This window comes from Micrasema longulum, unplaced genomic scaffold (genome assembly GCF_059751315.1).
Source record: "Micrasema longulum isolate JH-2025_06_02 unplaced genomic scaffold, ASM5975131v1 h1tg001738l, whole genome shotgun sequence".
Taxonomy (NCBI): domain Eukaryota; kingdom Metazoa; phylum Arthropoda; class Insecta; order Trichoptera; family Brachycentridae; genus Micrasema; species Micrasema longulum.
The window spans coordinates 244,724-269,676 of record NW_028278916.1 but is presented as its reverse complement, the minus strand read 5'-3'; the positions used below and the strand labels follow the sequence as shown (position 1 = coordinate 269,676).

General features: G+C 34.4%; 1 protein-coding gene across 7 annotated transcripts in view; it reads left to right on the top strand.

Annotated features, from left to right (window-relative positions):
• LOC148274158 (uncharacterized) overlaps positions 1 to 24,953 on the top strand; it is a 44,084-nt gene that overhangs the window by 12,323 nt on the left and 6,808 nt on the right. The window contains exons 1-8 of one of the 7 annotated variants that reach the window (XM_088237537.1): positions 9,272 to 9,316; positions 10,113 to 10,303; positions 10,446 to 10,574; positions 18,841 to 19,032; positions 20,407 to 20,550; positions 21,009 to 21,194; positions 22,095 to 22,362; positions 24,694 to 24,821. In XM_088237537.1, the coding sequence (XP_088093663.1) occupies positions 18,859 to 19,032; positions 20,407 to 20,550; positions 21,009 to 21,194; positions 22,095 to 22,362; positions 24,694 to 24,821 (900 nt within the window). In that variant the 5' untranslated portion in view covers positions 9,272 to 9,316; positions 10,113 to 10,303; positions 10,446 to 10,574; positions 18,841 to 18,858. Of the gene's footprint in view, positions 1 to 9,271; positions 9,515 to 9,899; positions 10,304 to 10,445; positions 10,575 to 18,840; positions 19,033 to 20,406; positions 20,551 to 21,008; positions 21,195 to 22,094; positions 22,363 to 24,693; positions 24,822 to 24,953 lie in introns of those variants that run through there. The other 6 variants (XM_088237534.1, XM_088237533.1, XM_088237536.1 and 3 more) reach the window with 6 other exon arrangements.

Sequence of the window (24,953 nt, the reverse complement as noted above, 5' to 3'; positions counted from 1 at the left end):
GCGATAGGATCTCCTGGAGGCAACTGGTGATGTTCACACGATCCACTTAGGAGCGGACGTGGAAAAGAAGAAGAAGAAGCTGCAGTACATCACAAAATCGATATCTTGCAAACTAGAAGAACCATCACTGATAACGTCTTCCTTTACAAAATAGTCAATAACATCTTAGATTGCCCTCAGATTCTCCTTGCGTTGATAAACGTATCGAGGGGTTCTAGACCCGTCGGTATAAACCGATTTACTTACAAAAAATGATGGTGGGGGGTCGGTAGTATATCTTTGTAGTCGGTCGGGAGAATTTTATCTTCAACTATGACGTCATACTGAAACTATGCCATTTTGGAGCGTAGACATGTGTATCGTGACGTACGCTTCCCTTGTTTCATATCGATGTACCTATCCAAAACTTGAAGGTGGGGGGTCGGTAGTATATATTTGTAATCGCTAGAGAGAATTTATCTTCAACTATACCGTCAAGGCGAAGGTATGACGTCTTTATCTTCCCATCATAATTCAATTCAATTAAATTCAATAAATTTATTTTAAATATAACATATACATTACAAAAATATATTCAATACGTACATATTATAAAAAAGAAAAATAAATACACAAAAGATACTCATGTCAAAGTAGTAGAAGAATACTGCTCCGGAAAACCCCTTTGGATAACTGGAACAGATCAATATCCAGAGCGATGGTGTTCAGCATAGCGGTAGTCCTTCCAACAGGCATAACCATAGGCAGGTTGGTCCTGAATATCGGAATATGAAACAATCTATGCTGACGCTGTCTTAGGTAATTATCAGGAACATACAAACCAATGCTCATCATAATTTCAGAATTATCGATCATACCGCGCAACAATCGATAAAAATCTGTAGCCAAATACACATTCCTTCTAGTCTCTAAACTGTTGTAGCCAAGCATACCCTTCCCCTAATCAAGGCCCTGGGGTTACTCCGTGTGCATCCGCTGACGAAAGAATTTTCAAAGACAGTCAACAAAAATCTTTTCATGTGTTCTTTTTCATTATTGTTGTTATATTATATTTTTTTACAAGTGGAATTATATGGAGTGGCTTTTTACGGGTATGCTTTTTTCTTATTGTTTTTATTTTGCATTGTATTTACTTACATCGTGGGTATACAAGGAAAACCGGTTAACTGCAAAAAGCCAGTTTTGCGAATTTTAAAGTTTGGTTATTCATTAAAAGTAAAGTTTTTTTTTTAATATTTATTATTCATAAAACATATTTTTATACATTACAGAATTTAATTGATATAAAAAGCAACAGAATTTTGAGAAAAAAAATAATTAAGTAAGATAAGAAAAATAAAATCCGTATTTAGCTTATTTTCCTTGTGAAGAAATTTGTGCTGGTTGAGTTAGCCGGCGACATTGTCTAACTGAATTTAACTTGCATCAAATTCAACACTGTCTTTATCTTCAGACATAGCATCTATCGCATCAGCGGAAGTGGAAAGACTCTTGTACCAATGATGGAATTCTTCGGGAATGACTCCTGTTTTGCATAACTTTAACAAGTCTTTTTTAACATCGTTTTTCGCTATAGTAAGGTTTCATTACGGCAGATATTTTTACTTTAATAAAAACTAGCTAAACTCAAATAGTAGTTGTTTTTACTTGTAATAAAAACTTTGGATGTAATATTTTTTAGATACGAAAACCAGACAAATACACTTAACCGTTTTTCCTTGTATATTCATTATTGAAAACGTAAACTTCAATTAAAAAATAATCACTTAAAATCATTTAGGTGATTTTCTTTGTAAATATTTGAGAAAAAAATGCTACATACACGTTTTTACTCTCTCTACAATTCTCTGGAATATCATTTAACCGATTATACCTGTAGATTGAGGATAAAAAATTGAAGTTAGTGGTATTCATAACTCAAATATGCCAAAAACGTAGTCAACCGGTTTTCCTTGTATACCCACGATATTAAGAAAACTATAATTGGCCTATAATGCGGTATAGGCGGCCTCCGTGGTGTCGTGGTCAATACGCTTGACTCACACACGGAAGGTTCCGGGTTCAATGTGATTTTTCTCAAGCTTGGGTGTTCTGTGATGTAATTCACAACTGTAATTGGGCCTCCTGGCCTGTTGTGCAAAAAAAAAAGAAATAATTTTGGTTTATCTTTAAATATGGTACAATGGCTGTTGTTTTCTTAAGGGGTGAACGGTTCATAAGGGGTGAAACTTAGAAAGCCACTTTGACTTATTAAATATGTATGTTTGCTAGAACGCGAAGGAATATAAGTTATTTGCTGTCTTCGGTATGCAAATATTCGTTTTATCGAATATCGATAATGTGCAGTACCTAATAGTGGGTTCGGTAACCTTTAACAATTAAAAATAAATATTTTATTCAAAAATTAGGAACTTTCAGCCCCACGGGAAATTGGATACGAAAATGATTTTTTGCGCGCGGTAAAATTGGATCCTTAAATTGTATGGCCAAGTTTCTTGATAATGTACGAAAAAAAAAATTATGAAAACGGACTACTTTGAACGACATCAATGGTTCGTATGAACCAGCCAATGATATTAGAGCTGTGAAGGATATCCGTTTTGCTTATTGTAAACGAACCAATCGGAAGAACTGACAGAGAAGAACCTCTGACGTCACACGCGGATTTATTTCAGAAATACAAAACTTTAAAAATCATAGCGCTGATAATACGATGTTTAAAAAATAAAATAGAAATAAAAATAGCTTAGTTTAATACTCTAATAACAAATACATTTTATTTTATTTTAAAATTATTATTAATAAAAATAACTCTGAACTTCTTCATTGGATTTCTATCGTGATAAAGGCAACTTCACACTCAACGACAAACCCAGGAAACAGAGAAGAGTATGAAAATCATGGAGTCAAGAGGATATATGGTGGGAGATAATTTTGATGTATTATTATTTGAACCATAGAATTAAGAATAGTCCAGAAGGAGCGTAGAATCATATTTGAATACATTGGACTTTGTACAAAAATCCCCCCACTTTTCCCCACTTTCGCCGTGCGCATTCGTGAAGTCGCCGCGTAATGTTGCCAGAAGGGAAAAAATACAATCAAAACACAAATGTAAGGTAAAAAAAAGCAATATTTTAATTTCTCTAAAATTTTATTGTACACGCGGAAACATTGATTGACACAACAGAGTAGATAGTGAAAGGGTCATTTAATAAGATTAATTGAATGAATGAACTTTTGGGACACGCTTATGGTACGTATCTATAGTTTATAAAAAAGCATCGCTCTAGCGCTCTGATCCGGGGAGAAAATACGGAATACGTTTGTATGAAGGCAAGTTACCCCGGACCGCGTTTCCTCTTAATAAAAATGAAATCGGGAAAGATTTAATGAGAGCAACTGCGTCATCTAAGTTACTGTTTTTTTTAAATATTCTAGTTGTTTTTTTCTAAACTTGCAAATGACGTGTTATTGTGTGTGAATTTTTATGTGTTTATGGTTTTATGTCTCCGTGTTTATTGTAAATTTGTGTATTTGTGATTTTATATGTTTGTGTTTTTTGTGATGTTTTTATGTAATTGTGTTTTTTGTGATTTTGTGATTTCGTGTTTATGCCTTTTTGTGATATTTTTATTCTTGTGAGAATTTGTCTACGATGTATGTAAGAAAAGCGATATTTTTTTATTTTATTAATAAATTTTATAAAGAGTACATGTTTTTGTAAAATTCTAAACATATCTACTTTTACATCTAGTAAATGTTATCATTGCAACTCTCCAAAAAAAATATGAATGAAATTAATTATGAAATTATGATTTGCTTATGAATGTAAAAGGATCTACGGTGCAAATGTTGATGGAAAACGAGAAAGACCGAGAAAGACATGGCACGATCAAGTCTATCAAATACTTGAAGATGGACACGTCAAGAATAGGAATGGAATAGTCGGCGTGCGTGCATGAGAATATGTATGAACGTAGAGGAAACGAGGTCTGTATGCAAAGACAGAGTGCTATGGCGTTCTATCCTCTGCCTACCCCTACGAGGAAACGGCGTGATGGTTTGTTTGTTTGTGAATTTGCGTTTTTGTGTGTCCGCCTGTCATATGACGTTTTCCCAAAGGGCGAAGCAACATAGACCCAGAACTGACAAAAGCTGTCCCAACATGATGTACTTCATATTAATATCAGCTTCACCAGTCATAGTACGATTATTCAATTTGTATGCAATAAAGACAAATGTAATGATATAGGAGCGACTATAATTTCGCGCTTGGTGGTTTTTATAATTGACGGCATTAGATTAGTGGGTAGTGGTAGTGGTAGCTGGGCCGCGATTATAAACGCTATTTTCATCGCCACGTATTTAGACGGTATAAAGTAAAATCGATATTTTTGTACGAAAATGTGCATATTTGTATGAAAATTAAAAATATATTCTTCGTTAACCAGTAATTAAAAATGTTAAGAAAAAAAAGTGTACATAATGTATTTTTCATACAGAAAACTTAATTTTTCTTTGTAGATAAAATTAAAGATAAGTTTTTTCTTCAATTTTATATACAAAGAAAAATTAAAATTTCTGTATAAAAAGCAGAATATAAATTCAATTTTTTCTTCTAAGTATGTTCAATTATAGGTTACCGACGGAGTGCAAATATACTCATTTTCGTGCACAAATATCGATTTTTTCTTTAAAGACAGTCGAAGACAACTCTGTTAACTTCTTTGCATTGTAATCGGGGCCCTGGGCCGCGATTATGAACGGCTATTTTCATCGGTATATACTGGGACGGTAAAAACTAATATCGATATCTATGTACGAAAGTGTGTATATTTGTATGAAAATTCATAGTAACTTCGTCGGTAACCGGTAATTGAACATGTTTATAAAAAAAATGTAATCATATCTACAGAAAACTTAATTTTACTTTGTAGATAAATTTTATTTTCCCATCAGAATACGTACCCTGGTAGCTAATCTTACCGCTTGTTTTGATAGCGATTTCTAAAATGTCACGAAATACGCAAATTTTTAAATAATTTTTTAAATATTTTATAGATAAAAATATATTTATGTATTCATTTTTATCTCATAACTATAATAAAAATTGTGCTATTGTTATAAAAACAACACCTTTTTAATTATTTTGACATTGATTGTCGATTAAAAAGGGACAACTATTTAAAAAGTAAGATTTTTTTTTTTTTTAATAAAGCAGTGCAATGAAAAAATAACGAAAAATGTACATAATGTTAATTTGGTGTTGACTCAGGGCCCCAATTACAGTGGTAAGTTCAATTATCTATTAAGTAAAATAAAGTTTTCTTTACAAAAACGTGTAGGGTCAAAGCACCAATGAATGACCGCTTAAGGTTCAGCTTGTAGTAAAATCCACATTAAATATATAAATTTCATTATTTAAGCGTACAAAATAAAAGAAAACAATAAAAAACACATTAATTTTTCTAAGTACTTTTACCTTTTTATTGAAATACGAGTATTACAATTATAATTTATATTACTCTAAAAAATAGCAGAATCACCCATGAATGCCCACTACCCCGACTACAGTAAAAATAATAATCTGCATCCATCAACATTTGCATCGTAGATTATTTTAGCCGTTCTTTCGCTGTCCATTCGCTCTACATGTCCAAACCAACGCAGCACCCCTTTCTTGATTCTGTCAATAATGCATGTCTCAGCCTTACACACTTCACGGATCTCGACATTTGTGCACCTATCATACATCGTTTTGCCACACATTCGCCTGAGGGATCGCATTTCGACAGCATTCAACCTACTTTTATCACCATTTTTCCAATTCCATACTTCGCTCCCATACATTAGAGTTAGCACTAGAACTCCGTTGTGAACTGCTAGTTTAGCCTCCTGCGATAAACATTTGATAAACTTTCGATTTATCAACATTCATAAGCAAATCGTTTTCTTAACCAATGGTCATTTACTGGTGCTTTGACCCTAAATTTGTATGGACATTTGAAGTATCAGCGTCGGAAACCTGTAATTGAACATGTCTAAAAACGTATTTGATAAAAGTATTAAACTTTTATACATAAAATTTTATTGTATTTTATAGACCATTAATTAAAACTCAGTTGATTTCCGATTGTAATGCGGGCCCAGGTTGCATTTGGGAATTGAACCCCATAACTTGTGGATGTTACAGCGTGCTAACCACCATATTAGATATGTAGAAATTGAGAATTTTATAGCTGTATTTTAATTATTCAACAGTACGTAATTGCATAATTTCCATAAATCTGAAGACGCCACTTAATACTATACAATAATAATACGTTGACCTATATTAAATTTAGGCCGTTTCGTAAAAAGGGTTAATTTTAAATTTATTTCAACAGAGAATGAAAAAGTTTTTGAGAAGGGAATATGGAAGTCTAGGCATTTACAGGGCTTATGACCTGTCATCGGCTGGTTTAAGTGGCCACTTTACACACTGTGTAACATTCACCATTCTGCCCATGTTTGAACATCCACATTTCCTCAACTCTTCCATCTGTTGACTTTTGTGAAGTAAAAGAGCTGAAACCTTTATCACGTGGGTGAGATTCATCCGGCTGAACCAAATCACCTACTAGGCAACGCCTGGAAACAATTTTCCAATTTTTATACTTCTTCTTTTACCAGTCTCTGTTGAAATAAATTTAAACACGTACAACTCCCTAGGGAGGAAATCCAGCCAGTCTGCAAGCATTTGGACATAATCAAACATTGTTGAATTACTACCTGGTAAAAGAAGAAGTATAAAAATTGGAAAATTGTTTCCAGGCGTTGCCTAGTAGGTGATTTGGTTCAGCGGGATGAATCTCACCCACGTGATAAAGGTTTCAGCTCTTTTACTTCACAAAAGTCAACAGATGGAAGAGTTGAGGAAATGTGGATGTTCAAACATGGGCAGAATGGTGAATGTTACACAGTGTGTAAAGTGGCCACTTAAACCAGCCGATGACAGGTCATAAGCCCTGTAAATGCCTAGACTTCCATATTCCCTTCTCAAAAACTTTTTCATTCTCTGTTGAAATAAATTTAAATACGAACAACTTCCTAGGGAGGAAATTCAGCCAGTCTGCAAGCATTTGGACATAATCAAACATTGTTAGTGTTAATTTTAATTACCAAGTAAATTAAAACAGTACAAGAGACTATCGGTAAGATTATTTCTTAAATCGGTTAATATTTAATCGAAATAAATGGTTATACTTTAATTTTAAACGGTAAAACGCACAGTTTAGTGACGGCGTGTGTGTGACGTCACTCTACGTTATTACGTAGATGAGAAAACTTCAGCTGACGCCCGTGCGAGGGGAGGGATATTGCTCCAATGGTCCGATATTGCACCCACTGGTCAGAGACGCCTTTATTTACATTCAAATCTCGTATTAAATGTCACTTCCTGAATATTTAAGTTTTTCCTTTGTCCCCCTCTTTACCCCTCCTCTCTTCATAGTGTAGTGTAGATATTTAGTCTATTTTATTTCTTAAAAAAAATATGTGTTCTGTTTTATAATGCAAATATAATAATATACCTACAATATGTTAATATACCACTGATTTTCTCAAATTAGACGGTTTGGGTAGGTAGGGAGAAATTGGCTTAAGGCAATATACCCGCCCTTATGTACATGTATATAAAGTGTTTAAATAAAATACATAGTAAATGTATCTAACGAATAAAAACCCTGTGGGTTTCCGCCGTCCTGGAAGGCCGTCGATGACTTTCTTTCGGCTTTATTCGGCCGAACTAAAATGCCGTTTACACGTGAAAAACACAATATTGTTATGTCTCAGCGTGAAAAAGCGTGTCCTCCACATACCGCACACCGCATCTGAGGACATGTCTCATTGGTGGTGCCCACATACACGGAAAAGTTGCTCGTTGCCGAACGAGAAAAGCTGCCTGAAAGAGCTCTCTGTAATATGGTAGCCTTAGCATCTTTGTGCTGAAAGAAGGTAATCAAGAAGTACATAAAATGCACGTTATTGGATTGAGAAAAGAGGGTAGTAAATTCTTCATTGACTGGGATTAAATTGATTGGACATGATCAATTCGCCGAAATGATTACAAAAACCTTTTAAAAGTTTTGAAATACTTTTTGGAAGCCACCAGATCTGTATATCCGACAGGACCTATAACGGGGCCACGGATAGTAGCGAGAAGCTCCATTCGGTAATCATAGAGAGGAGGAAAGGAACAAGACCACATAATGTTTTCAGAAGATTGATTAGGATATCCGCAACAGCATGAATGGGAACAACAATTTATAGGGCAAAACATTGTTCCGAGACATTGTCACGGATATAGACGGGCAGGCTATCTCCGTGTAATAACCCTCATCCCCGCGTGTGGCCGGATTGTCCGGTCGGGACCTTGTGATAATATCGATTTGTTCGTCGTGAACGTGTCGCTCCCGCACATCTTTTGTACAGAAAATGCCGCAGAAAAAAAACATTTTTGTCATCTAGTTCATACCTAAACAAATTCAATATATCGTGGTATAAAATAAAAAATATTTTCTTGTGAACTCGCTTGTAATAAACGCCGTCGTATATTCACTTTCGCAGCGCTCACGTGTGAACTGCGGCCGGATTTTCGTATTGTCCCAGCGCTTTGTTCTGCGCTGCCGAGGCTGTTCTCAGAGCTGGGACAAGACAATATTGTCCTATCTATTGTATTGTCCACATGTAAACCATACTTAAGGGACGCGAGAAAAAAGTGGGTTCTATTCAGCTTCGGTACCGCGACGTAAAGGCCATAACGCTGGCCTCATGCTGAGGGTTTCTGGATCAACTCCTGATGAGGTCGCAATGATTAAATCTGATTAAATTATTTTTGAGAACGGGATTTCTATAAATCTTTACATCATTCACTGAATAACATATAAAGCACCATTTTCTTATTTTTCTTATGCGGCTCTGTTATTAAATTCTCAGTTCGCTGAACTTCTGAGCCAATAGCGGCGCACCTCTGCGCGAAATCCCGCAATATTACGTTTTTAATTTTACCAAGAACCGACGGTTATGTCGCTTAAATTCTACACAAAAACCCGCCAGTTATAGTTAACCATTCGTTGAACTATTCCAGCCCAATTTCGCGTGGTTTATGAGCTTAACTATAAACTTGCGGTACATTCGTGGAATTGCCAAACGGTTAACTGACGGTTTAACATAACGATATGTGTAATAAAACCTCATACATTATTATAATTTTCCATACATTTTCCACGCAGTCTGCATTTGCTTGCCGGTCGCGATAGTTTCGTCCGAGAACGTTTGCCTATTTTTTTAATTTCAAATTTCAAAAATATTTATAGGCAGTTGTTTTGTGTTTTTTTATTTTTATTTCGAATATGATCTTCAATTTGAAAATTCTTTCTAAAACATGACTTGTGTTTTTTTTTGTAAATGTTATTTTCGATTTGTATTTTTTTTACTTCTTTTATGAGTTTTTTTTTGTTAAAAACAACGTGTCTGTGATTTTTTTTAAAATTGTTATTCTGTTCTTTTTTTATATAAAATTTTAGTTGCTATTTTTTTTTTAATTCCCTATAAATTTGTAGGCCTTATAAACTTAGTATAAAGATACGCCTTGGCATAATAATAAGGATGGAAATACCATTCTTATTGTACCACCTATAATAAGGAAGATATTCCCATCCATATTCTACTACTATGCCTAGGCGTAACTTTATACCAAGTGTTTGAGTAAGACCCGGTGTGTGTTATTCAAATATATATTTAAAATATTAAAAAAAATAAATCCAAAAAACCTTTTATATTTGATAAAAATATGACTCAATAATATTTTGAGCATGTACAAAACCTTGTAGACAATTACCGTATTATCCCTCTAGGGAGTATATTAATAATGTCAGATAAAATTTTAACAAAAATAGAGAACCTTTTTCAAACGGAAAAATAAAAGAAATGAAGAAAAATGGTATTTAAATATAGAAAGAATGGTGAACTCTTGCTGACAGCCTCTTAAATGTATTTTTTCGCAGTAACAATTACCGTTTCACAAATTAAACTGTTTTGTGAAACGGTTTTTAAATAACAGTTTATAGCAACCCGGCAAAAATATCTGGCACAAAGAAAATGCTGAAACAGCTTAACAAAAATAAATTAAACTGTAAAGAAAAAAACAGTCAGGATATGTGAAACTGTTTTCAAAATACTAGTTTAGTGCAGTGCGGGCAAAACCCGTGGCCAACCCCCTGGCCGCTTTAAGCTGTTTTACAAACAGGTTCTCGAAGCGGTTAGTTTACTTTGTGAATTAACAATATCCTAAATGTTTTGAAATAAATGTTTCTTTTTTTTACTGCCTCTAATGCAGATGATCCATTTTATGTAGTCATTTTGCAGAGGAATTAATTTTGTTTTAACTGTCATTATTTCAGGTTTATTCTGATGATGCAACGAATAGGGAGCACTTGGACTTTGATCAAATAAGAAACAGATACCAAAAATGTTCTTCCAAAATTCCTTCAGAACAAGAAGATGCATCAGACGCAACAAGCTTATTAAAGGTAGGAATCAGAATATAACACTATTCATATCAATTTATTTTCATTTCTTACAATAATCTTGTATTATACAATAGCTTGATAGTTTATATTACAATTTGTATATTAACTAATATTTTCACTTACTTTAATTAAGGGCATTGGAAGCAAATATACCAAACTCCCGTTTTGGTGTTTTCGAGAAAAATAACAAAAACTGCTACACTAATGCCAAAGAGAGTCTTCATGTTAGAAAAGTTATTTTCACTGAACTTAAACTTTAAGATACTAATAAATTAGCTTTAATAGAAACACGAATTAAAAAAACTTTATATTATTAATATTCAAAGCATTAACTTTGTGGTCCAACATTTTAATATTATGTTTTTAAAATTTATATAAAACCACTCACCGACTTATCTGTCTACCGGTTTCACTACGCCACCACATTAACCCTCGGTGGTGACGTAGTGAAGCATGTGTCTAACCTGCATGTCGATTTTATATTTTTGCAAATCTACTATGGTGAAGGTGTGTAGTGGTATTTGCATGTTGGTGTAGTGTTGTTGTCCTGACGAAGAGACGGGTTACGTCTCGAAACCGGTAGACAGATAAGTCGGTGAGTGCTTTTATACAAATTTTATTAACATAATATCAAAAAACTTTCTTAATATTTGTAGGGCACGGCCATTTTGAAAATTTAAATCTCAAGCCTGTCATTGGTCGAATAAAATGGCTGATTGATATTGCTATGCTTCCAAACACTATTTTCTAACCATCAGAAGTATGATTTTAAACTACATTTGCAACTCAACTCATAATTTTTATAAAAATAAAGTTGAAAAACTACAGAATGACATCATAACAAAAAAAATAATTTTTTTTGAGGTTGCTATCTTTGCTTCCAATGCCCTCAATTACATATTGTGGGGATACTGAAATACCGTGTAACCTGTTTTTTTAATGAAAATGTTTTCCTGAAATAAATTAGTTATTGTGACTAAGAGCTGTTACTTTTTAATAATTGCTATTTTTACTCTAAATAATTATAGTTTTTCTGACACTCCAGCGGTATTATTGGTTGATTAAAAAAATCGTAACTAATTTATGAATTAATTAATCGAAGTAAGATTTACCTAAATGTAAAAAAAAACTAATTTACTGATCACGCATAAAATAAATAATTAATCTCCTCCAAAGTGGTCAAATTTGAGTTACGCGGTGATGGATATGATATTATATTGTTATGTTTCTGAATTTTTCAATTGAAATGTTTTGTGTATGTGTTATTTTATATCATTGTGTTTCATAATTGTGCACTTAAATTTTATTATCATTATTAATAACTGCAATTAACTTGGTATTATTTCTTATTTATAAACATGTACATGCATTTTTTTATAAATTAATTATTGTTTATTTTATTGAATGGTGAAAGAAATGTACCTAACATTTTTTTTTGTATTTTATGAATATTAATGTGTGGATGTTGATATCCTTCACTGTTTGTTTAAACCTAAAGATAAATAAATAAAAAAATTGAACAAATATTGCTTATGTTCAACAATTTGAAATAAAGAGATAGCAAATTGCGATACACATGTTTTTTCGTGTGAGAAAGAGGTATTCATATTTTCCTAGTTCGTATTTCTGTGTAACTCATTGCCATAGCTATGACACTGGCTGTCAGTGTTATTTTTATTTTAAAAAAAATAAAATATTCCAGTAAAATGGCTACATAGTGCAGAGCCAATTCTACCATATAAACATAAACATAAAACAAAATTTGATATTTGAAGCACTTATGGTGGTCTTAGCATATCCCGCCATCGCTCGAACAACAGTGAATGGATCCACCCTGCAGTGGCTTGGAGAAGCGCGTTATTAGATCTTTTCAGGCGTTACCATAGGCTTCAGGCTCTTTGGTGAAGTAGGGCAGAGAAGGTGGTAGTGCTTACCCACCATTTAAAAAAAAAAAAAAAATATTCCAGTATAATGGCTATAAAGTGCAGAGCTAATTCTACCATATAAACATGAACATAATTATAAATATAAACAAAAATATAACAATAAACATAAATAAAACAATAAACATACATATAAACATAAAATAAAATTTTATATTGCAGCACTTATGGTGGTCTTAACATATCGCGCCATCGCTCCAACAACGGTGAATGGATCCACCTTGCAGTGGCTTGGAGAATTTCGTTATTAGAGTTTTTTAGGCGTTCCCACAGGCTCCAGGCTCTTTGGCGAAGCAGGGCAGCGAAGGTGTTTATTCGTCCAGCTGTAAACATTTCAGAGGCACTGCAGTACCTAGGCAATCTGAATAATTGTCTGTATGAGTTGTTATACGTGATCCTTAATTTATTCCACGCTCCTTGCGTATAGTTGTTCCAAAGTTCGACGTCAAATACGAAGTAAATATGATTTTCTTCACTTCGTTACTGCATTGAAAGAAGCGTCTCGCTAGCATAGAGGCCCTGACATTGATGGCTCTTCTCTGTCTCTCTATGTCCTGATCGTCTTTACAATTATCAGTCAGTATGTGCCCTAGATATTTGACTTTTGCAGTTATCGTTAAACTGTAACTTGTTGTCTAGGAATACAGGAGGTGACACATTATTTGTGTGCTTTAAAATTGTTTAAAAGCTTTTTCTTTTCTTTTGAAATATCTTATGATTTCTTAAGTGTATCATTATTTCTGCCCACGTGTTATATTAACATTTAAAAACAATAACAATTTGTGCTGAATTTTTGTCTTCAATTAAGACCAAGTTTGCAAATTCCTTGAATTGAAATGTCCTTGTATCACAATTGAAATGATCTTAGATGGTACATAACAATAAATTATGCTGCATAACTTAATATGCTACGCCTCATTAAGTCTCAGCTCTCCTATGATACGCAATGTCATATGCACTCCTTATTGTAACTAAGTATTGTTCTAAAATACGACATTTTCGTTTTCTGGGAATTAAACATAATAATTTACATTTAAAATTTTCATTAAGAACATGGGTGATAAAAAAGCCACTCGAAAATATTTAAAATATAAAATAATCATAATTTATTTACGCAACACTTTTGAACATTACAAAGTTCACTTGTGTTGTATAATCCAAACCCCTCTATAGTCATATAATTTCAGACCCCTTTATAATATGTATACGAAAAAAAAAGTGAAACCGTGTATGAAGATTTTTATTTAGAATATTATTGCGACCTTAAGCATTACCCAAAACACTAATTAGGTTGAATTGGCCAAACCGTCTTCGTTTTTTTCCTATTATTAAACAGTTTTATCTATCATTTGACGTTTAATCATCAGTGTGGCCATTATATAAAGCAAAGCGCCGTTGCATTGAAAAAATAAAAAATCCCAAATTAACCACTCTCTAGGGGGTAGAGAAGATTCAGAATACCACCCCTGATCGAATAGAGCCACTCTCACTTTGCCCTAGTCTTTCTTGAAAAGAAATATTTTTATTATTACGTGTACAACTTTCGAGGACCTATTGTAAAACAAACTGGTTTTACATTTATGATTTAAAGTGTCTATCCGCTGACCACTACTTTTTCCCATCTTTCGGGCAGCGTACAAATCCCTCATTGAAAAAACTGGTCTTCTTTTGAAGCGATCCAATTTTTTACTTCTTCGTAAGACCGGATGCGGTGGTCAGCCAGGCCGTGTGCCATTGATCGAAACAAGCGATAGTCAGAGGGAGCAACGTCTGGAGAATACGACGGATGGGGTAGGAGTTCCCGTTTCAACATTTTCAAGTATGTCTTGACCACTTTCGCAACGCGGGGTCGAGCATTCGAAAGTGCCGAAAACTAAGTAGCCTGTTTCGCTTCTCATCTCAGCCATGTCAATCGGCCGCTCCGTTGCGACGTGAAGGAAACACAAACAAACAGACAAATACACTTTCACATTTATAATATTAGTGTGGATTTTGATACAAAAATTAATTTGTATTCAGGAGCTAGAATCATGCAGTTACAAAGCGCGACATTCCATATTATGTTGATAAAATCATAAAATTACACGCTGTATTTCATATACAAGTCGTTTTCATCTACCAACAATTGAGTGTCATTAAAATGTACATAGATCTATTGTAATTCCAACCTATTTATTTAGGTATGAATGTATATCTTTTCACCTCATCACAGTCCAATGTCATTGTGTATGTGATTGTTTGCGTGAATTAATAATGTATGGACTCCCTACATTCGCTATAAACAGCAAAACACATTTCTCAATTAAATACTGCATTATTTATCAATTTTCATTTATGTTTTAAAATAATATTGTCATAAATTTTCTTATAATTGCAATTTTTGTCATTTTTCTGATAGGAATGTCCTCTTAGAGAAAGGCATTTTAATTAAGTAATCAAAAATATTTATCAATAATGAGGAAGCTCAGTGGTTTATTCAAAAAAAAAATATTTGTTAATATATCAAACTAAGCCATATTAAAATAAAAAAATAATTATCATCGCCAGGGCGCAGTTGGTTAGACGACTAACTGTGAGTCTGGCGTCGTGGGTTCGATTTCCGCCAGTTGCAAGAAAGAAATCCAAGAAAGGTTTTTTCCTCAATTGGTCTGGGTGTTGTGGTGTATGTTTAATTGCTTTCATCCATATCCTCTCTTTCCTACCTGCTGGCAAGCCTTTGAAATAGAGGCTTAGCGGGTTATTCCTTTTAAAAAAAAGTACGATTTTTTAATGTTTTGTAATTTTGAAATTACTTCGCCCGTGACATGACACATTCTCTTCGGTAAGTTCTGCTGATTAATGAGTTGGCTTTCCGGAAACCAGAAATTTATCACAACAATATCATTGGTTGATTCGGAAGAATTTGTGACGTAGTTTATTTTTATTAATTTTTTCATATATTTTACACTGGATTTGGAAAATCAAATTTACACAAATATGCAGGATTTTAAAATAAAAAATATTTATTCTTGCATTGCGACGAGTATTGAAATAAATGTAAGTGATGGAAATGCAATAATAAATCTGTTTTCATTGTACAAAAAAGAGCACGGATATAGAACTTATAACAAGGAAGACAGAGACTCTGTTCTCTGGCTGGTGTTTGGGTAATAGAGACAACAGCATCCAGATGGCAATATAGGTACATGTACCATGCATAAAACGAGGAAAACATCAGCTTTGTGTGTTTTTCTCATTCGTTCAAATCAGTTGGTTATTGGTGGTGCGTTGGAGCGCATGCTAGTTAAATTACCGGCGTTATTATGATTTTTAATATATCTTGCTATAACAGGCCTAAATTATAATGTTATTCTTCTAAATTATGGAAAATGAATTATTCAACAGTATGTCTGTATGCTTTTTTTTTCAAATGTCTGAACTTCAGAATATTCCATCTTTTGATTAATGTAACACGACATTACAGCACCTTTCCCAAAGCAATTTTTAGCACTGCCTTTTAAGAGTTCAAGTTGTTACCGAGGAATGGAATGTTCCTTGCTAAATTTAGGACCATTAAATTTACCCGTATACGAACTGTGGCCTTATTCTGTAACTAATTTGTTTCGTAAATTAATTCGTATCGTATGAGGGATCGAGAGCGCAATACGTTTTGATTGTGTCAGAGTGAGATGGATATATGACAAATGAACGAACTTACAAAACGGAATTGTGTTAGAATAAGCCAGCTGATTTCATACAAAATGTATGCATTATAACCTAGTAACTACACAATATAAAAAAAATACCCTTTTTAAAAATATGTCCCTTACTAGGTTTTGAAATTTGCAAGCCGTTCAAATCGTTCCTGTAAGTGCTGGTATAAAAGTATTTATCTTTATGGATATCTACAAATATGTGTTTACATATTTCTGTGCTAAACTTGCCATGGAATCGACTATATCGAGCCATATTCGGCAGAACAATGTAAGTGACATTTTTTGCGAATTGCATTTTTTTAAGGAAAAGTGTTCCTTATTGCCCCCTGCACAGGTGTTAAAAACATCATAGCTCTATAAAATTCACCTGTCACATTCAAATGATATTTATTTTATTTATTAAAAGAAAAATATATATATGGCTTTTAGCGTTTAAAACTGTTGACATATTATTTTTAAGCTAAGAAAAACAACATTAATCGACGACAATGTAGGCGGTTACGCTAGCTCGCCACCAAAAAATAAACCTGTCAGAATTACAGGCGAAACAGCGTTACCGCCACTATCTTAAAAGTGGAAGGTATTTAAACAATTTGGCTGTCATTTCAGTATTGGTAGTAACCAACCGTTATAAATCCCATTTACCGATTTATTAAAAAATATATATATGGAATAAAAAATTAAAAAAAACCTTCTGCACAATTCACTATTTGTCGCTTATGTTGTTTTGCCGATTATGGCTCGATATGAGGGAAAACTTTCTCATCAAAACTTTTTGATATGAACTTAATAGCTTTCGAAACAACAGCTATTAAGGACGTTCTATCAATTTGGAATCAGAAATGTTAGCAGTTTATATTCTGTTTACTTTCTCAGCCTTTGAAAACTTATCAGATCATTAGACTACTCATCAGTATCTTCCTATGCACATCCTATGGTGCATAGGGCACTGTGTTTGTACTCCACATCGCATCGTATCTTAATCACCTTTGTTACATAGAAGGTAAGATGCAGTCTAGATACAATAAAATATTGCAATGTAGATTAATTATTTTTAGACTATACATTTGATGTGTGTGAGTGAAATTTAGAGAGTGGATTGTATTTTTGGGAAAGGTTGTGCAACTCCACTAACCTGCTGTTGTGTTGAGGCGTGACGTCATACTGAATCCTTCTGGTGAAGCTGGCACAGCTTGTGTGTAGAGATGGCGGTCTAGGTAGACGCTGGCACAGCTCGGTTGTAGAAAATGTGTGGTCGGAAGCACTTCACTAGTTTAATGTTAGTTTGGTACTGGATTTGATAGGCACTCACATGCGTGATTATTGTTCAGTGGAGCTGCGCTAGAAAAATTGGAAGTGGGACGGGTATGGATAGATAGATATATAGTCAGAGTCTACGTTTAAGGCGCACGGAAGGAATGCGGTAATGTTTTGTGACGCTGTCCGATTGAATTTATATAAAAATTATCTAACATATTACAACAGAGATGAAGAACATTTTAGAGAAGGTAATATAGAAGTCTAGGCATCTACAGGGCTTATGACCTGTCATTGGCTAGTTTAAGTGGCTATTTTACACACTGTAACATTCACCATTCTGCCCATATTTGAACAATTATTTCATCTGTTGATGTTTGTGAAGTTAAAGAGCTGAAACCTTTAATGAAAAAGTATCGAAATTGAAAAAAAAAACATTTTCAGGCGTTGCCTAGTATGTAGGTGAAATAATTAAATTAGATGAATCTCACCCGCAAAAATAAAATGTTCTTCAAATCTTTCTTCTCTAAAATGTTCTTCATCTCTGTTGTAATATGTTAATGTTAACAGCTCCCCGGGGAGTTGAATCCAGTCCTTGTCTACAAAATTTTGGACAAACTCAAAATATTGTTGATAAATTATCTAGTCGATATTTAAGAATATATTATGTTCTTGAACATCGAGGTGCCAATTCTTATCGAAACTCAACTGAGCTGCGTCAAAACACATTTCTGCATTCCTTCCATGCTCCTTGAGGGTAGACCCTTTACACACATTCGAACATCACACCGCACATCCGAAACCACGATGATCAGTATGAGCAAGAAGACATATTGGCACATTAAAATCAATTTTTAAAACTAATAAAATTTGAAAAAATAAAATATCAAAAAAGCAAATGGTTGCTTACTTCTACAGGAGAGAAACGAGGAGGGAGGAGGGGGGAGTCTGATACGCCGTGCGGTTGCGATCCCCTCGCTTCTCCCCCGCGGAAGTAAGCCATCATTTGTTTTTTTTTATATTTTGTTTTTTTTTTATTTTCTTTGTTCTAAATATTTTTTTAAATATGCTTTTATGCCTTCTTGCCCATACTGATCATCGTGGTTTTGGATGTGACAGGGTTTAAAGAACACCTGTATAGAGATGATATAATCGAGCCATAATCGCCAAAACCGACAAATATAGTAAAAGAAATATTTAAATCAAAACTAGGATCGCAAAGAGTATCCCTTTATAATTGAGAAAAGGAAATATTTTCCAGTAAAATATTTTTTCTGTCGGTTACCATGTTTTGGCGATAATAGCTCGATATATTACCGAGTTGGTCCGAACAATACTGTTATCTATTTCTGTGTTTCAATGCTATTTCAGAAGTGTAGCGAACCGCCGATGGGAATGCTAAGAGCCGGAGAATACTCCCCGAATCACCCAGACATTGCCTTGACCAGCCGCGCTTACGAAGGAGCCAAGCAGGATGTGTTTGTCGGCCTGGGCATGTATGAGGAGAGGAGGAAGGAACTGCTTCTCAGGAGACAGAAGGAGTATAGAGATTATCTTGCTAAGGTACTGTGAACGTATGTGTAATCGACTATCGTCATTATTCATTTGTTTGTTTATTATTTACCAAACTTCAGAGTTTTTAAAGTAAGTGCTTGAAGGGAATATTAGGTATCATCATCATCATCATCATCAGCCGTCTCTTGTCCAATGGTGAACATAGTCCTCCCCCTTTAATCTCCATATCTCCCTATCCTGAGCCAACCGCATCCAACCACTTCCTGCAACTCGTCTTATGTCATTAGACCACCTTGTCTGAGGCCTGCCGACACTTTTTATACCTATTCTGGGTCGCCATTCCATGACTTTTTTGGTTCATCTAGAGTCTGTGGTTCTGGCTATATGACCAGCCCAGCTTTATTTCTGGTTGGCAGTCATACGGACCACATCGGTGACCTTTATTCTCGCTTTAATCCATGTATTGGTTTTTCTGTCTCCCAACGAAATACCCAGCATTCTCCTTTCCATGGCTCTCTGTGTCACTGATAATTTGCGTAATTTTTTTTTCCTGAACACAAAAGTTTTACAGCTATATGTTAGTACAGGGAGAACACAATCATCAAAAAGTTTCTTCTTTTAGTAATGTGAATACTTCGGAGATTTTAGGATATATGAAAGCTTACCAAAGGCGGCCCATGCTAAACCTCGCCTTCTTTCTATTTCTGCCTCTTGATTATCTTTCCCGAGCTTTATTTTGTGTCCTAGGTATTTATAACTATCAACCTTTTCAAGGATTTGTCCATTTACTAAGATGTAACATGGTTGATTTGCATCACTCATTACTTTAGTTTTTGAAGCATTCATTTTCAAGCCTATTTTCAGGGATGCTGTATTAACTTCGTTTATCATGTTTTCAAGTTCTTTCTCATCTTTAGCAAATAGGACTAAAGCTGGTTCAATTTAATAACAAACATTTAAGTCCGAGAACGGACGCAGCAGCCTCCTATAACGAGCGGTGAACCTCTTGGGAGAGCCTTAACCCAAGTTGTCTCTTCTTTACACCTGTGCCTGAGTGCTCCCGCCGTTGTGGAAGGCCATTGATGACGATCTTTCGGATTTATTCGGCGGAACTAAGGGACGCGGGATTGCCGTGTCAGGAGGGGAGAGTGCTGGCTGGCTATAGAATCTTCTAAAAGCATCTCATGTCCACATGCTTTGGGAGCAGATGTGGAAAAAAGAAAGCTCGTTTCTGCTTTGTGTACTTCACAGATTACAACATTTTTTGATGCCACACATTTATCCAAGAGATATAATTTGTACGGCATTTTCATTATTTTTTAAAGCTTTCCTGGCACTCTTTTTCCTTTGATTTTCCTTCTCCATATTCCCATCCCAAGCAAACAAAAAAATATAAATTAAATGTTTTATTTTTTCTTCTAGCAACGTAATATGAATGCCTTGACTAAGCAGCAGAGTCACCTGTCTTCCCCCATAGTCCCAGAACACTTTCATCTACCCCATCACCAGGTCAACCAGGATCACCTCAAGTCCTTTCTGAGTCCTGCGGGAGGCTGGCAAGGAGAGGTGACTTATTATAATCTTTTATTATACCTATAAAAAAAAGTTATACACCAAATTTGTTTACGAGTCCTTTTCACTAGGATGACCTGTTCTATGGAGGACTGTAGGGTAGACTGGGTCCTCCACGTTTTTTTTAATTGTGTAAAAAATATGTACATATTATGTACACAAGAACTGTTTTCTTTTGCGTAATGGGAAACTATGCATTTTTTCAACGCTTAAGTGAATTTTGACACTACCGGGCTCTAATGTCGAATGTCAGCACAACTCACCCGACACAACTCGTGACGTCACGGGCCGAGTAATTACAAAAAAGTCATAGCTGTGATAATACGATACATAAAACTATTTTTTTTTTTAAATTTGGCTTTGCTTAATAGTCTATTAAGAATTTTTTTTTAAAATCACTGAGCTTCCTCATTGTGTTTCTTCTCAACAGTTTTTGTATTTTTGCTTCCTAGCATCGGAACTCGCAGCCTCTGAAGCAACACCAAGTTCCCGAAGATGTGTTCCAGTTTCCCCATCATCAGGTCAACCAAGAGCACCTCGAATCCTTCCTGAGTCCTGCGGGAGGCTGGAAGGGAGAAGGGGTGGGCAGGAATAGAAGGCCTTCTTCTGTGGCTGTCCAGACAGATCCCGAGGATTTGGTAAATACGCTTTCTCGATAGATCTCAAAAGATCACAAAGTCTACAGATAGAAGGGTTGAGGAAGCGTGAATGTTCAAACATAGGAAAAAAGTTGAAAGTGATCACTTCAGCCAGCCAATGACAGGTCATTAGCCCTTTACTTCCATATTTTCTTCTCAAAAACGTTCTCCCTCTCTGCCACGTGTTTGACTTTTCAGTGGCAATAATTCTTATAGTTCAGTATTAGGACCCATCGACAAAAACCTGAACCTGAATGGTGATCATATGTCAACTGTATCATCTCAAAGAAAAATAGCCCTTAAGAAATGATGTTCGAAATGCTGTTTTCCAAACCCAGAATCTTCAAATAATCTGTGTAATCTGCAAGCTTACTCTAGAAAAAAAAAAACCACGACTGTCGATTTGGCTTAGAGTAATAATTCACTAGAGAAGCCCTTGAATGATAACCTTACCCCAAAAAAGATTCTTTATACCACTCCGGAAGGCAGACCAAAATTAAGATGGCTGGATAATGTGGAAAGTGACATTAGAGCGATTGGCCTGACGAACTATAGAAGAGCCGCGGGGTGCAGGGACGAATGGAGACAAATTCTGGAGGAGGTCAGGGGCCACAACAGTCTGTAGCGCCACTGATTATTGGAGAAGCCCTTTAGCTGTATTGCATAGAACAAAAGCGCTTTTCTCCGTATGGGTGACCCTATTATTAGCCAGTGGCGTATTACTACTGTTAAGAGTTTAGGTTTACATTCAAATATGTGTTTGGTATTCATCCTAGATGGGATTTTACTTAAAAACTATCTCACTCGCATTGTTTTAGAATTGAATCAAAAAAAAAAAAGATAAATTTGGTGATTTTTCATCAGCCTTTCTACTGTTGATATTTCTACCATCTTTTCTAGTCAGCATTAGAGCGCAGACTCACAAGAGCCGAACGCGAGCTTTCTCCCAGGCATCCTTCTACCAAATCTCTCTACCAGTTCAAGGAGCCCCCCAGTACCTCCGGCCACTACCAGCCCCAGGAGCAGTTCCCCCCCCAGGACTGGAGGATGCTAGTGGAAAAGGTCAACATAGGCACGCAGAATAACCTGATAGTTCCCACGGGGAATAAATATCTGCCTTCCAGTAACCAAGAAACTTATCAAGGAGATTACTTTGACACGTTGAATGGTATGTTTCACTCATTTTAAAAACCACCAAACAAACCATACGCAAAGAAGATAGAATTTTGCACCATTCACTCTGTCTTTTTTTAACCTTATGGATTATTACATTCATTTTACAAAAATAATAAATATTTTTTTATTCATACTCGGTTGTTGATAATAATATTTTTTACATCTTTTGAAAAGTCTTTTGTTCAGTTTTGTCCGGTAGTTTATTGTATAATTTCAGTCCCTTGTACATATATGATATTATTCTGATATTCTCGTATTGTGTCCATGTTTGTTGCAATTTTTTTCAAGTTTTAGTTCTTTGTCTACAATAACATCAGTGGCTAATTTATAAATAAAATTGAAGGATTCTAGTTTAAAGAGTTCAGTTACATTTAATTGCTTAGTTTGTTTAAAAAGTTCATAGTTGCTGTTAGATAGGGGAGGTCATATACTAACTTTAATATTTTATTTTGCTGTCTTTGTAGTCTGTTTATGTCATTTTGATTTCCTGTTCCCCATAGTAGTTGCAGATAACATATTTTAGTTTTTACATTGGCTTCATACATTCTTCATACATTCATACTTCATACAGGTTCTACAAAATAGAGCAATAAGAAATGTATTTCGTTTTCCAAGAGATAAAAGCATAAAGGAGATATATTCCGAGACAAATATAATTCCTTTTAGTATTTTACCTTCATATGAAATAACTAACACTTTTTTACAAATTTTGCAACATAAATTAAACTCAAATTTAGCGCTTACTTTTAACAGTGATATACATAACCATCGCACACGATCTCATAACTGTCTACATTTACCCCCTGTACACTCCTTTAAATTCGGATTGAGGTCACTCCTCTACATTGCCTCTACTCAATATAACCTCCTGCCTATTCACTTTAAATCAATTTCTTACCAGTCTACGAATGGAAATCAAATAACACTAAAAAATCATTTCCTCAAATTATTTCTCGATAACCCTTAACCCATGTGATTTAATGTTAAATAATATATTATAATTTGTTTTTAAAAAGGTCTCCGAGATATGTCCATTTTTGTTTCAATTATGTTCAACAAAATGTATTTTTATTTTTTATCTGATAATCTTTAATTGTATCAATCTCAGAATGAGTTTGCTAACTCATGGGAATACAATTGTGTTTTTGTACATTTTTGTATTTTGAAATAAAAAATAAAAAAAATACATTAAATTTTTTTCAGTTTTCGGAACAAAGTTTTTGATTTTAAAAAAAGACTCGATAATGTCGTCACTTTGCTGATTAAATTGTTGATATGAATTTTCCATGTCAACTGTCTGTTTATTGTTAGTCCTAAGTATTTAACATGTTCAATTTCAGTTAGTCGTTCATCATTTATGTGAGCATCTATTTTATGCCATTTTTTTCTAGATTCAAAATGAATAATATTGCTTTTTTTTTCATTAAGTGTTAAGTAGGTTTGTGTTTGTCCATTTAGTCAACATAGTTAGGTCTTTGCTCAGAGTAATAATGCGTAACATAGAGAGGAGCCCATATGTAAAACCATTATATGACTTTTGGGTATTAAGTTAGCTACAGTTCGCAGCAAAGCAATGGGCCGTACTCCCGTAGGTCGAGAATTGCCAAATGGGTATTAATTTGCATTTTAATTACTTTTAAATATGTACCTGTGTATTTATCATTGCATTAGAATTAGTTGAATGTCATTTAAAGCGTAGAATTATGTTCTTTACGACGCCAAAGTCACCAAGGTTGCTTATTTAGAAAAAAGTTGCGTAAATCGAAATTGTTTGTTGTTAGTTAAACAGTGGTGTGACTTTCAATAAAATTGAAGGAAAATAAAATTTATTGACAGTTTAGGCAGATTTTATAATTTTTTTCAAAAAGATGACGGTTTTCTTTCTAAAAACGACATATTTGTATAATAAAACAATAAACATGTTTCCCAGTTCTCCCAACTTTCAAATTGCGATTTCTCAAATGGTGTTTTTTGGGTTAGTGAGTTTTGCCTGAACAGCGATGATATTTAGTGTGTTCTGCAATTTATCTAATTTATTTGATGATCTCTTGACGTGAACTTTTTACTTACACGGCTTTAAATATAAAGTGTATCATAAATAATCCTAAATATCGTGGCAGCCAAAAGGAAACAAAAAACTTGTGGATTTTATCTCTTGAAGAAAAGACGAAAATTTTACAATGCTTTAATAAAAGTTATTTACCGAAAATGCGTCAACGGAATGCACCTGTGTACTTCAAGTTTTGCAACCTCTGTTATGCAGAATCTTAAAAAATACAGCAAGTATAGAAACTTCTCAAATTTCAATGTGTTATTGTTTCAGGTGTAGGAAAAAATATATATCGCAAGGACAGCCCTCGAGCTCGGCTATTACAGGACCTAAAACACACATATATGCCGTCCCTATTTGATGAGGACACTATAAAACAAAGGAACACCGAAATGGAACAGGTATAAACATTAAGTGTGCAATGAATCTCGATCATGTGTTACAGAAAGGTAAGGTGATCAGCCTTATACTTCAGGTACCACTCCAGGCACATGAAATATTGCAGCTAGAACCACCTTTCTGAAAAATATTTC